The sequence below is a fragment of the Protobothrops mucrosquamatus genome, unplaced genomic scaffold (genome assembly GCF_001527695.2).
Source record: "Protobothrops mucrosquamatus isolate PMUCROS unplaced genomic scaffold, P.Mucros_1.0 scaffold1795, whole genome shotgun sequence".
Taxonomy (NCBI): domain Eukaryota; kingdom Metazoa; phylum Chordata; class Lepidosauria; order Squamata; family Viperidae; genus Protobothrops; species Protobothrops mucrosquamatus.
Window position 1 is genome coordinate 281,228 of NW_015387933.1, and position 14,959 is coordinate 296,186.

A 14,959-nucleotide genomic window follows, 5' to 3' on the forward strand; every position below is an offset into this window, starting at 1 on the left:
CTGCATTTATATTCCTGATTTAGGAGCTTAAATATAGGATTCTAATATCTTTGTAGCAATCAGATGTTAAAGCATGTAGATAACTCTCCCTAGCCAGCTGAATATGCATACAAACACATAGGTAGATGTTCAGTGATACAGGAATATCACCAGTCTTCATTTACAATATTTACAAATGCTGTTTCTTCCCCATAAAACTAAGAATTTGTGATCTAATTAAAAATAACAATTTCAAGTTATCGCCCACAAATATGTTGAATTAAATTCTGAATTTATACAGAATTATATAATTCCTTTAAAGAGAATTTCCCACTCAAATGGAATTTGAAAGCAATATTACAATGTAGGCTAGGATCATCTCATTGAATACATGCACTTTTAAGTACCCCTTTAAATGGCAGCAATTTGGATATAGCTGGAAGGAAGAGGACAATACTAAATTTCCCCTAATGTTCTCCCACTTGAAATATTGTCCACTAAAATATTCCTCTACAGTTATTTCAAATACATTTTTTCTGACAGAAATGCCTTTATTCTAAACATAGTTGTAGTGAAAAGCACAAGTTTCCAAGTTTCACCAAAATTCTTCATAGTACCAAGAATATCTAAAATATTAAGTTTCTGATGTATATAAGCTATGTTTGTGGGTCTGATTCCAGTACCTTGTTAAATCAACTGTTTGCTTATCTTGTACCTGAGCCCAAAATGATATGCAAGGCAGCCTACATCAAAATCTGATATAACTAACTGAAATTGTTTTAAATCTGAGCTGAATTTGCTGTCAATATGGCTATAGGTTTTATTAATTTTTCAGATTTATCAGCTGCTGTAGTTTTTTTTTTTTACTTTCTTAGCTAATGTCCTTGAGTATTTTAAATTGTTTCAACTGTTATCTGTCTTGGTTTCAATACTTTCCCTAAAAATACCTATTTTCTATTGAAAACATTATTATGAAGTTTGTTTAGTTGACACACAAGATATTTTTGGTTAGATTAAATTACTTTCAGTGTAGCAGTAACCATGATTCTAAGTGAAGAAAAACAGAATTAATAAAACTTTGTTCTAGTGAGAAACAGCCAAAGCACTTATGGGCCACTAAGATGCTTTTGGCTTAATACTACTGCAGTGAGAAAAAAGGGAAAGATATTGTGGAGGAAGAAAAAAAATCCATAATAAAAACTCATTTATTTTGTTGCTAAACCAGGAATGGATCATGTTTTGGTGGGAAAGGGCTGAATTAAACAGAGTTTTTAAAGGTATGAGGGTCATAAAATGAAAGGTTTCTATCAATGTGGACAGGACTTTAGAGTGATGTTTCTAGGTTTTCTTTTAAATGATGGAATTCCTATTTTAGGGCTTAAGCTACAATGTTAGTGTACTTTCCATTTCAAAATGGTAAGAAATTACTATGATTATTAGTTTAAACAGAGTCAGACAAGAGGATCCAAGACTAGGGCAGTGGTGGTGAACCTATGGCATGGGTGCCAGAGGCGGCACTTGGAGGCGGCACTCTGTGGGCACACGTGCTGTTGCCCCAGCCTCGCCTCCCCTCCTCTCCAGCAGCCCCTCTGAAGGAGAGTCACCCCTGAGCGTGGCCCACGCGGAGCAGCGCAGGCAAGGACATGGCAGCCAGGCAGTGTAGACAAGACTCTGCCCTCACACCCCATTGTGCACAGTTCATGCTGCAGGGCGCGGGCAGACGGCGTGACCGCCATAGCGCTGCTGGGCTGCCTGGGCAATCTGCGGCGGGCCCTGGAGCCGGTGCGGGGCCTTGCGGGCAGGTGGGGCAGGGGATGGGGCAGGGCAGGGGGTGGAGCGGGGGCGGAGCCAGTTTTTGGGCACTCGGTCTCTAAAAGGTTCTCCATCACTGACTTAGGGAAAGTCTCATCCTTGATCTAATTGATAAAAATCTGATTTGGATGTTTTATATATTTAGCTGTGAGTTCTACATCTACTTACCTAAGAGTGACCCTCACTGAATATACCTATGTACAAAATTATTCTCAGTCTTCTATTTGTGTACAAATTTAAGATTCACCATTGTAAAATGGCCAACAATACTTCAGTTTTGGAGAGTTCCGTTTAGTCTGAAGCCTGGGGTATACTCAGGAACAGGAACATCTGTTTTCTTGTGGCAGCATTTGTATCTAGGAAATAGGAAAGGGCCTGGTGTGGCTCATGAGAGTATCTAGTACCTACAGAAATCTTAGGACGAAGTATTGGGCCCATCAACAACTCCAGAAGCCACATTTGACCACTGTACTGTTCGTCAATTCTAATACCTATCCCAAGCTTTTCATCTCTGTTAGGATGGCATCTTGAGCCTAGCTAGTACAGATACTGGTTTATGAATGGAAAATAGTAGAATCCACTACCAACCTAACAAAGACGGAAGAAACAGAATAAATCGTGGATTTCCAAAGGAAGCTTAGTGCAGGTGCATATGGGGAAGAACAATACAATTGTCTTAGGTTAAGCTTTTGTGTTGTATCTCATAGGATAAATGACTTTGCTCATAAAAGAAAAATGGGCTTATGATTCAGTGAAAGAAATATAAATCGAATCTACCCTGCAAATTAATCTTGCCATCTCCAGGTGAAAGGATTTTTGCCTGAAATCTTGATCAATCAAGAGGGACAACATTTCATTTATCAGTTTCTAGCTGCATTGGGACTGTAACACTCAAAATTCCCAAATGGCTGGGTTCTGGTTTAAATCCAAACATAGTAAATCCAAATATAGCTGAAGGGCATCAGATTAGGAAAGGCTGATTAAAAGCTATCTGATCGTAGACATTTGAAATTATCAGCTCATATTTCTGTCACTTATTTTAAAGAGAAGATACATTATAATAATTGATATGAATTATTACTATTCAAATATAGTTATTGTTTTTTGTTCCAGAAAATTGCAAATTTAGATAATTTCTTGTTTAGAAAAAATAGATCACACAGCTAAGATATTATTGCAGAAGAGCAATAAATAGCTAAAACATATCTATCTATAGGGTTGCATATACAGTCTATGGTTTACATTGGATGCTCCAAAATGATGATTTATAAGTTAATTTCAATCTTTTTCAAAGTTGGATTCATTATGCCTTTCCACTATCAGAAGAAATGTTTTATTCCACTTAAGCGATGCATGAAAAAAATGAATTTAAACCTAGAGCTATTTTGCTTATGGAAACATTTATGGAAATATAACTTCTGTAGCTGTGATTTTATATCACTGCATAAACACTTCCATTACCACATTGTGCAGGCATTCCTAGACCAGCATAAAGAGTTGGTTTTCATTTCATTTATCATTCTTTGGATCCAAATAGAGTCCTTAAACACAAATATATTACTGTAGACTTTATTTCATGTCTTGAAATAAAATCTGACATGTCTTGTACCAACAAGTCATTGTAGATGTACATAAGTACTAATCACTATGCAAATTTTTAGATCTGAAAAAGCAGAGGATGATTAAGAGTTTTTGCTTGTTATACTTTATTGGAGAAACTCCTAAGCAATGAAGTGATCATAGAAACAAAACTGTTGTAACACTTGTTTTTGCTACCACTACACTGCAAATTAAATTCAGAGTACTATCTGGAGAACAGATACTATAAATGTATTTTGCCCTTCAGAGATTTTTTGCAATTGCTATAGCCTAGAACAGTGGTGGCGAACCTATGGCACCGGTGCCGTCGCCCCAGTTCTAGGCCTTCCGCTGGGTTTTATAAAACCTTTTCGCTTTAGGCCTCCACCACCGTGTACAAAAAAAAGGTTCAATCAATCAGTCAATTTCAACTTCTCGTGGGAAAAAAAAAGATCTTGCAAAGTTGGAATTGATTGATTGAACTTTTTAGTCCCATCCAGTCTGCTGTTACCACCGCAGCCACGCCCACCCAATGGGCCACATCCATCCAATGGGCCACACCCACCCGGCACCCGATGATGCATAAGTGGGTTTTGGGTTGCAGTTTGGGCACTCGGTCTCTAAAAGGTTCGCCATCACTGGCCTAGAACATTGTAACTACAGGATGATAGGTTGTGATTGGTGGATGTTAAAAATATCCAGATGTAATTTGGAAATAGGAGACATGAATTAATGTCCTTTTTTATCATGATCAGAGCAGACTCTAATTATTTTGGAGATGCTGGGTACCTATTTATTTTATCTATTTGAGATGGTCCATCTGATAAATCCTCTGGGTTTCTTGGAGAAATCCTGTTGGAATTTTCTAAAGGCCGTGGTGGTCTGTGTTTCTGGGACTTAGTTATAGTCTCAAGCATAGAGGTGGCTCTCGCCTTAGTCATGATTGCCACTGAGCAGCCTAACAAGCTCCAAGCACTTCCTCAGTTTACTGAGGAGCTTCAGGAAATGAAGTTGAGAGGACATATCTGGGGCATAGCTGTCAAAAAAGAAAGGGAGAGGGAGAAGTGAACCTGACTGAACATGGATTAGGGCTGAGGTTCAAGCTTACCTGAGGCAGTAAGACTGAGGAAAGGCATTGTTTCTCTGCTTTTATGACATTCATAGAATGTCATCTAGTGAGTCAGATTGAAGCTGTGAGTCCTGAAGAAATAGAGTTCTCTGGCCTATCAGCCCTGCTACTTGTAGCTTAGATCCTGGTCCTTTCTGACTCATGAAAGCTTTCAGAGAGTTAACAGGAAGCTGGGTTCAAGCCGTGCAAATGCTTCTTTCCTTGAATGGATGTTTCTGCATGTCTTGAAAGGTAACAATGTGACCTCTTCTCAAGAAGCCATTGTTCAACTGCCAAGTCTAAATAATCTTCAATTTTTGGATACACAGTTAAGACACTGGTAGGTCTACAACAGCAGATAGGCCCAGACAATCCCATTTTTTCTGGATTTGATTTCAGGCCAATCATGAATGTCAGTCCTTCAAAAAAAAGACCAGGTTCAAAACAGACACTACAAGGATTTCAGGAATGCCACTTCATTGATGTAGGTTTGTTCATAGAATTAAAAAGCCTGTTCAAAACCTTCACTATATCCCTTTTAAGAATAACAAGGTCAAGGCGGGACTGTTCTTTCTCCCATTTTCTCCCATTTGCATGTTCTTATGAGATCAGGATACAAGAAATGCGAACTTCCTAGTCCTGTTTATCTATTAGTGGCATTCATGGTATTGTTCTGAACCAACTATGAGTGTTGGAACTAGGAATGACATTTTTATATATGTGTTTAAGTGGGTGGACCAGTCAGAGGTAAGAGAGTTTGAACCATAAGAAACTCCACTGAGGGTTGCGACAAGACTTGATGCTTTCCCTTCCCCATATTAACAACTATGTGATATCATTGAGTGAAATCATCAGTCAGCATGGAGTCAGGTATCATCATCATGCTGATAACATTCAGCTTTACTGCTAAACTGTTGATCAAATAGGAGATGTAGCCAAGGCAATGTCCCAGGCACTGAAGGCTGTTGTTATCTGGATTGGGAGAACAGGTTTACGTCCAATGCATAGAGAGAATTGGTTTACAATCTTGGGATCTTTCTGTGTCCTCAGCTCCTGTTCAAAAATTCCTTAACTGTAGCTAGGAGCAATTTACAAAGATGCACCTTGTGTGTCAATTAATGGCTTTTAGAGAAGTGGAAGTCCCTCCTCATTGTCTCTCATGCCTTGGTCATCTCTTACGCATAAACTACCCAGAAGCTTCAGATTGTCCAGACTCATCCCAAAAGCATTTCTTTGAGAGCTGTACTGGTTGCCAGTTGCACTCAAGTGCAATTCAAAATGCTGGTTTTCCCTTCAAAACCCTTCATGGATCAGAACCTTAGAATCTTCACGATTGCTCACTGTCAGTGGTTTCTGCTCAATTGTAAGATCCAAAACAGAAGATTCCCTCTGGGTCCTTTCTCCAAGAGTATGTGATCTGCAGAAACCATAGAGAAAGGCTTTCTCAGTTCCTACTCACTCCCCTCCCGCCAAATCTGGAATACCTTTGCCCTGATGATCAGCTTGATCTCTGCCTGGCTGAATTCTGAAAAACTATAAAGATGATTTCCTGTCATGTCTGTGATTTGCTGTCTTTGATCTATTTTTTGGTAGAAATGTTGCAAGGAGTTGGTTGTTAGCAAGGCCTGGGATATTTTAATGTTTGTGTGTTGTGTTTTTAATCTGATTATTAGGTCTATGTGCCAGTCAGTCACTTATGATTGGAATAGCATACGAGTCCAATAAATAAGCAAGTTAACAAATAATTAGATTACATAAACATTGGTTCATACATGAAGATTTTTAAATTTACAGTCAAAATTCTAATGACTTTTGACTAAATGGAGAATGAAAATGTGAAAACTAATGAAAAAGAAAAATATGGAGGCTATACCACATGGCAAGAAAACCTTTTTTTTCCCAATTATTTCTGATAGCTTTTAACATAAACATATAGTACTACCAGCAGCCAACCAACCAAGCTAAAAGAAAGGATTCTATTTGTATTAGACTCCTTTACACTAGTATTTTGATGCTCAAAGAAAATTATCACATCACTATTAAAAAGTATCTGAAATTTGTTTAGAGAAAACCATCAAGTCATATGATATATACCAGCATCTGTCCTCCTAAGGATTAGAAGGATGAGGTAGGAAGAAATCTTCACATAAGTCTTTACAAAGCCAATCTAACACTCTATCCTGTACATACTCAGAAGAGCTGCTGTTTGCTCCAGACATCATACAACCACATCAAAAGCAGGATTTTTTTTTGTTTTTTGTTTGCAAAAAGGGAATAAAAATTTATATTGAAAAGCCACAGCTCTTACAAGCAGTGCATTATTTATTTTATTAATTTGCTCTTTTTACATTACGGGAAACATTAATCTATTTACATGTTTGTGTGTCCACATATCAGATAAGTAGATAATCCTATGAAAAACTAATTCAAAGTGCCATATAATGCTCTCCAGCCTTCCATCTATAATTTTTAGAACTGTAGCAGTTTTGCAAAAAAAGGAAAAAACAAAAACGGATTATCCTGACTGGGAATACAGCTAGAATGCATCTATGTCACTGATTCTGATTCACATTCTAGTAAAACTATGCATTATAAATTAAAAAACAAACTTTAAATTCATAAATATAAAATACAAATTAAAGTGATAGTGCATAACAAAACATTAAGGGGACACCCAATAAATAAATGGAAATATATTATAAATAAGATACTAGCATTTACTTTTTTATATTAAAACATTTAATCTTTCTTTATCTCTCATTACAAAAGAACAACAGTGCATGCTTATGTGTGTCTACTTAGAAGTAAAGCACAGATTAAATGCGATTACTCCCAGATTAATTACAGTTCACACTTGTATCCTAACAGTCTTCTCCAATTTGGCACTATTGAGATGTGTTCGCCTAGTGTGCTTGGAATTACTAAAAGATTTAGAAGTAACTCCAAACTATCTGAATGTGCCAGCTTGGGTAAGAGTATTAAACCATACTGAGTGGAAATAAACTCTGTTTTACTCAGTGACACTTACATCTAAGTAGACTTGCATTGTATTGCACTGTTAAAGGTATTTTATGGAAAGATCTGCAAAAATATATATAATAAATATTTTAAAACTTTCGATTTAAGAGGTCAACCTCTTTTTTTTAATATCCCCTAATCCCAATTGTACTTTAAAACACTGATTGCAGCTTTTTTGCAGAGATTCAGAAATTTGAATAAAATAAACTCTACAAAATCAATTGAAATAATAAAAGACACAATTTAGCCAATTAAAGTTTCTAATTCCCACCGATTTCAATTGAAGAAATCTGAGCATGATAAGGTTCCCTGCAAACAAATTATTTGAAAATGTTTTTCTTTTTGCTTTGTATAGATATAGGCAATCAGAGTAAAAGCAGCAGCCTGATTTATAGACCTGCAGTGCCAAAGAGTAATCTGGGTGGCACTATTGTCCATTGCAGGACTGCAGTTTCTTAAATCCTTCTGTTGCCTGCAGATGTTCAACATCTTCATATCTTCTGCATTGTTCTAGGAATTTATTAGAAGATATAATTATTATGTCTATGTTAAACCCAAATGAATAATGAGGTATCATGTTAACAAATTTCCTTAAGTCATGATGTGTAAATACATCTTTCCTAAAATATAAAATTAAGTTGTGATCCTCACCATTTTTTCCCCAGGGGTAATCCAAATAAAACAATTGGCTACTTTGTAGTACATTGTTGTTTGTAATCATATGGTATATAACATTGCTAGATATATTACCTTAACACATTTTTTTCCAGCAGCATTTCAGCTAGATTTTAAACTTTTTTTCATGGGATTCAAATACCACGGAAATAATATAGTTGTGAAAACAGATCGATATGACATGTTTTGCACATCTGTGTATGAAGAGTCCAATTTTTTTTAAAACATCATGTCTATATTTAAAGGTGGCTACTGATATTGACTGCAAACAATGTGCAAGCCTTCAAATATTAGAAAGAGGCTACAAAGTAAAGCAAAAACATTCTCAACACAATACAATTCAAATGTTGCAAGTCAGATTTTCAGTTTTGAGTTAACACTGGATTTTTATCCTTGCCTTTAAAAGTCTTAAAAATATGAAATTATTAGCCCTTTACTTGTAAAACACAGCAGTGATATTTTGTGCCCTGTTAATAAGTGTATAGCTTGGATATATCAATGGCTTTGAGAGGTAGCAAATTTTCTAGTGATTTTACATTTTTTTAAAGATTTCCATACCTGTTACCTCTCCCAGATTCTTGAAACAAAAAAAAAGAAGATAGAGCCTAAAAATGATGCTATATCATTACAACATGTTCTGGCATGATCTGTTGATATATATTCTCAAAAAAAGGCACAAAAGAAAAAGCTAACTTTTGAATGGTAATTTCTATCACTGCGAGATTGAACGGTGTAATTTTACTATCCAACCAGTTAAGAGTTTCATATTTGAAAAGTTTTGACCTTAACATAATTAAAAGCCAGCTTTGATAATACAGATTACAAGACATTCAGTGTATTTCATTAGCACTAGATCACTTCTTTAAAGTTCTTTCTTGATCTGTCAGTAAAGTATTATATTCCATACTTGACATGGATGCCGATATGGGTAAAGTTAAATATTCAAATAAGAAGTGACCCAGAATTCTTTGCTCATGTGACGTGGGAGGATACAACTAAAAATGATATATAGCCCAGATCTATAATCTGTTGAGTGTTTTAATCTCATCTATGGTTTTGGCAACAGAATGTAGACCAAACCTTGCAACTGAACCCAACACCTCCTTTAGGACATGAACTGTTAATTCTCTAATGATTTAAACATGTTAGATGCTTTCCTTAAAATTGTGGTGCTTGTGAAATCATCATACTTTCTGTTTGGTCAGATTGTATTCTACAGTCCTATACCAGGATTGCTTATTAGGGCTAAGCAGTGTTTCATATTTGGTTCCAAAAAGATTTTTTGTTTTAGCAACTCTGGAGAGAGCCACATAATCCTAGGAAAAGATATGGCTGCTTTAAAGATTCACAAACAAGTTCTATGTTTGTCCTTCCAAAGCTGAAGCAGATTTTTTGAAATCATTTGTAAAACATTGCATAGCTCTGTTGCCTATCAGTCTTTTCCCCAAACAGTCTAGCATTAGGTGTAGACGACATGCTTTAAAACAGTTTTGTAAAGAAAGATATTCTCAATTTTAAAGAAAAAAAGGGGAATATGAAACACTTGAGATCAATGGTCATGAGTAGTATACAACATGTATTTCATTTACAGCATTTTAGAAACAAGCAGCTAGTTGGAGATGTGCAAAATCTGAAAGCTCATCAAAGTCAGGAAATCAACAAATGATTTTCCCTTTTAAAATGCACACATTGTAATAGGAAATGACAATATAGTACAATGTTAAAAATTCTTACTAATTGATTGGATGAAAATATTCCTTTAATCCCAATTTTCAGTCATCTTTTAAATTCATCTAAGCTTTCTTGTTATTGCCTTAAAATATTACTACCTTGGAAGATAGATTTTACAGTCTTCTCCTGATCAAAAAAATTCTAAGTTGAGTTTGAGGAAATAAAGTGAGGCAGTTTGTGCAGCTGCTAGTCTTTTCATGGAATGGCAGACATTTCATCCCCATGACTCATTTGAACTTTTACTGCAATACACCTATTGCCCCATCTCCTTCTGGTATGACAGATGAAAAGGATTATCTTGAAAGATCAAAATCATATGTTTCTCTGTTTCTAAAAAATAAAATAAAATAAAAAATAGTCATATAAAGAAGGGATTCTGAGCCCAAGCTCCATTCACTATCAATGTGGAGGACAACAGAATCCTAAAGGTATTATTACCCTGAAATACTGGATTTCCAAAATACCAAATAATGGAATATTGCTGTACACTAGATAACAGACTAGCTTTTAAGAACAAAGATGAATAAATCGGTGCATCTATCATACAGATCTCTCTGTGTGTATATGTGTGTGTGCGCGCATACATGTGTGTACATGAGACATAAAGGAAGAGAGGTGTTATTTGTGGGTGTATGGGATTCTTTACAAGAGGCAAAGTGGGCAGCATCAGTACATATGGCAAAGCACTAGGCTGAGATGGGCAAATCTTTAGAAAGCAAGGGATGTTAGCAAAACCCTCTTGGAGAATTGACAGTTACACCACAGAAGTGTTAATTCATTGGGAGAGAAGAGAGAGATAAAAGGAAGAGGAGAGAAATACAAATACATATTGGTATCTCTGAGCATGGACCTAGGGCAAATTATACAAGAGATATTTCTTGCCATTAACAGTCCTCCTGGTTGGATCCCTTCATAGCCTGGTCTGGGCTTCGGGGATGTAAATCTCAATGCTTTCGGCGCTTTCAGTGGCTGAGTTCTGACGAACCGATGCAGCTCGTTTGGCAGCCATCAGCCGTTTCCGGGCCTCCTGACGCTGTGAGCTCTCCAAAGAGCGTTCCCGAATGAGTGGCACCTGACCTTTCGATGGCTTCTTTGGCACTGGAGGAGGGGCCCTTCTCTCCTGATCAAAGCAGAAGGTTAATGACATTATACAGCTTCTCAGGGGAAAAATTTAAAGAAAGGGCGGGTGGGGGAGACAAACAAACTAGGACAAATCAGTGGTTAGAAGATACTTGTTTACCTAAAGTTAACTCACTTTCTCTTCATTGAATTGCCATTGAAAGACTTAAAAAAGAACATAATCTTAAGGCAAAAAAGGATGGCATTGATAACAGCACAAGTTCTCCATAGATATGTGATGTCTGAGGCTATTGTATGTAGCTCCTGCTGAACAATCTAAATTCCTCTTCTGGATATTCAGAATGAGAAAGGAGAGCACTTTTGGTATTGCTGCTTAATACAATGTCATAATTCTATAATATTAGAAAGTAAGATTGTAATTAAAATCATCTGCCATCTTATTAATAAAATTCTTGGACGTTCTTAATAAATTAACTCCACATAATAGAATAGTATATGGAAAAATTAAAGACAAAGATAATGAGCACTGTTCCCCTTGTATACAATATACATACACAAGACTAAATGGGCTTACAACATTCAAGACTTATGGATCGATTTCACACAGTCATACGAACTAGCAGCCTGAGGTTAGTTATCATAGCAAAATTTAAAAACAAAATGAAAAAGAACATGTGGTTGGCAGTGACTGGCCATGGAACATTGCATACTTTGGGTGCAAGTGCTTCTTAAAAATATAGTATTAGAGTCAACAATCTACAAACTGAATTCAGAAGTGGGTGGGGAAAACTTAAACAAGGAATTCTGAGAATATACATTAGTAATTACTTCGGCATCCAAAGATATCGTAGTTAACAAAAAGGAAGACATCTGTATATATCCACATGATATATATCAATATATCATATACATATATAGAAAGACAGAGAATTGTGGGGGGGAGATAGAAATGTGGGTATGTTACTTCTAGAATTTATATCTAGGATCCAAATAGGGCTACAGAGTAATCTGGATTTGAAGTGCAAAGGAGCACAGGAGTCATACAGTCTGTATCTAGCCTTCTATAAATTAAATGCATCTTTCTGGGATTGCATAGTGGCTATGGGAGCCCAGGAATGATGCATTTTCTTTAAGGAGTTGTCAACAGATGTTGTATTAGTGCATGATGCACTCCAGTTCACCCTTTCCCCTTTAAATTTGGATCCACGGGTCTAATCCAAAATATATTTCTCGTTTACATAGACTCTATTTTTTCCAAAAATTATATGGTATTCATCTTAATAATTTCCTAAATGGATTATTAATTGCATTATGCTCTATAAGTGTAATTATGATTTATTATTTTCTCATTGTTGATCAAAACAGTTCCTCATTGAATTTGTTTGAAACACTGCATTCGATCTGCATGCAAAGAATGAACTATGGCAGTTACCCAAGTTTAGGATGAAGGATAACAAGCACAAATATAAAAACAGATTCACAACTTTTTTCATATTTTGCTGAAATAGGGAAAACAAGCAATTTAATTTAAATATTAATGTAGCCACACTTGGTAACCATGATCCATAAAATATATTTGTTCACTACAGGTTGATGAAACATCCTGATTTTTAGGTCTGTTTAATTTACTCCTTTTGTTGAGTTTATCATTAAAGTATTGGTTTCTTATGCTAGCAAAAAACCCCTTTGGCCTATTTAGGTATCATAACATCTAATAAAAATAGGGTGCTTTAGAACAGAGGTCCCCAACCTTTTGAGTACCAGGGACTGGTTCCGTGGAGAGAAGTTTTTCTCGGACAGGAGGGGGCGTGGTGTCATGTACTGCCTGCATTCTGCAGATGGGGCTTTGTTTGTTTGTGTGGACCGGTTTCTGGCATGCCGCAGCCCGGTGCTGTCCACGGACCAGGGGTTGGGGACCCCTGCTTTAGAATCACCAAAAAATTTGTCGTAGAAATGTTATCTTGTTGGACTTCAAGAGGTAATCATTTATTAGTATTTTGGTTTGGAACAAGCAAAGAATGCAAATGCCTGATTTTCTCAAAATGTTGTCTAAACCAAATGACTTCATGCTTTTTCCTACTGAACATTTATAGGTGAACAATTCTTTTACTTGACTTAATCATGCAGTATTTATTTTGGTGGGGGTCAATATTCAGAACTGGTTAAGGTTCCAGCATGGGGCTTAACAAATTCAAGAATGGTTCAACAAGCCCATTCTTTTCCCTGGACTTTCTTCATATTCCCATACCTAACAAAACAAAGATTCTGAGAATACTGACATTATGGAATGAAATCCCATTTTTTTTAAAAAAAGTATCTCTTGAAAAAAAATGAAATATCTACAGCACTTATTCCCATACTATTATCCTTTGCCTTAAAAGTAATACATGAAATAATCATAGGCAGAATAGGCTGGAATATAAACAACATTACGAACAGCTTGAAATGTCCTAAACAAACAGGTGCAAGGGGAACACTTTGTCCCTCTTTTTCAATTTTCTTTAATCTGTGTGAAACTGAATTTCTGCTTTTCCTTATAAAGGCATGGGCCTTAGAAATATTTGATTAGATAAGCAGTTACAACAACAGCAAATTTCTCTTTGCTATGGAAATGTAGTTTTTTTTTTACTCATTGAAATAAATTTCCCATTACTCCACTAGATCTCCATCTTAAGTCTCCATCTTAAAATTTAAGGGTAGACATATTATTAAGGGCAACTGGGTAGGAATATATTAAACTACTTCATTTAAACAGTACATTTTTACATTTCATAGTGGGAGAAAATATTTCAGAAGACTTTCATTTTTTCCTCCTAATGTCCTTTCCTTCCCTCCCTTCCCAATTTTGGGCCCTGAAAAAGAAAAATGTTTGCATGCAAGTTTTCATATTTCCATTCTACCTGTCAATTTGTATATTTTTACTGATATTATTGATGGGATACATCTCAGCTTTAAAATGCTAACTGATCTCTAGGGAAACAATGACTACTTCTAATACTACTGCTGAAAACAATGTGTGAAAGCACACTAAAAATTACCTGACATCCAGGTAAGTCTAGGAAAGAAAATTGAGTCTTGATTTACCATCCTATTTAATGTTTTGAGTCTGGAAGACAATGGACGTTAGGGGTATGCTATGGTCCATGGGGTCGCGAAGAGTCAGACAGGACTTAGCGACTGAACAACAACAACAAATTAGTGTTTTAGAGTTAGAACTTACTGAATGAAATAAAAGAGGTGAAACTACCTATGAGGTCTCCCTCAAAATAAAGTAATGACACAAGAGATTTTCCAGGTAATATTTATGATGGCTTGATTGGCAGATACCCATACATTTATCCATGGGAATGGGGCTGGTTACCAAGTCAGTGCTGATAACACTATTCCCCTAGTTTACTTATACATTTCATAGTGCATTAGTAAACAAAACTCTTACACTAGGCAGCACTGTGTACTCTCTATATTATTTATTTTAATTGTAAGAATCAATATATGAGGCAATTTTTTCTAACAGTTGATTATCTAATATGATTATACGTTAAGTATAATAAGACAAATGAGCACATTCCCATTTTTCACATGTACAAGTTTGCCTTAAAAATATGCCTGAACATATTACAGATAATATTCCAGGTGATTCTTAAAGTAAACATTTTCTTTTCTTTTACAGTGGAATTAATCTGATATGAAATCCATTTCATGTTTTTAACATCAATGTAGTATTCAGAGGCCTATTTAATCTGTCCAGTATTTGTGCAGGGTGTTAAATGAAGCATACAAAATCGACAATGTTCTACCTTCTTGTCATGTAGGTCCAGATGTTTCCAATTATTGGCCTTTAACTGATGAAGTTCATCAAATTTCATACTAATATTTTCTATGGACAACTGCAGCATATCCCAAAACCCTGCTAAATCTTGGGAGGCTGGTCTCGGATGTGCATTGGGATTCTGTGTGAGAGGAAAGAATAGGAAAAAA

At 35.9% G+C, this 14,959-nt stretch overlaps 1 protein-coding gene across 1 annotated transcript in view; it reads right to left on the minus strand.

The window, feature by feature from the left end:
• Positions 1 to 10,811: 10,811 nt before the first annotated feature.
• DLGAP1 (DLG associated protein 1) overlaps positions 10,812 to 14,959 on the minus strand; it is an 88,861-nt gene continuing 84,713 nt past the window's right edge. The window contains exons 10-11 of the mRNA XM_015823193.1: positions 14,779 to 14,931; positions 10,812 to 11,021 (exon numbers count right to left, since the gene is read on the minus strand). Coding sequence (XP_015678679.1) covers positions 10,812 to 11,021; positions 14,779 to 14,931 — 363 coding nt within the window. The remainder of the gene's footprint in view (positions 11,022 to 14,778; positions 14,932 to 14,959) is intronic.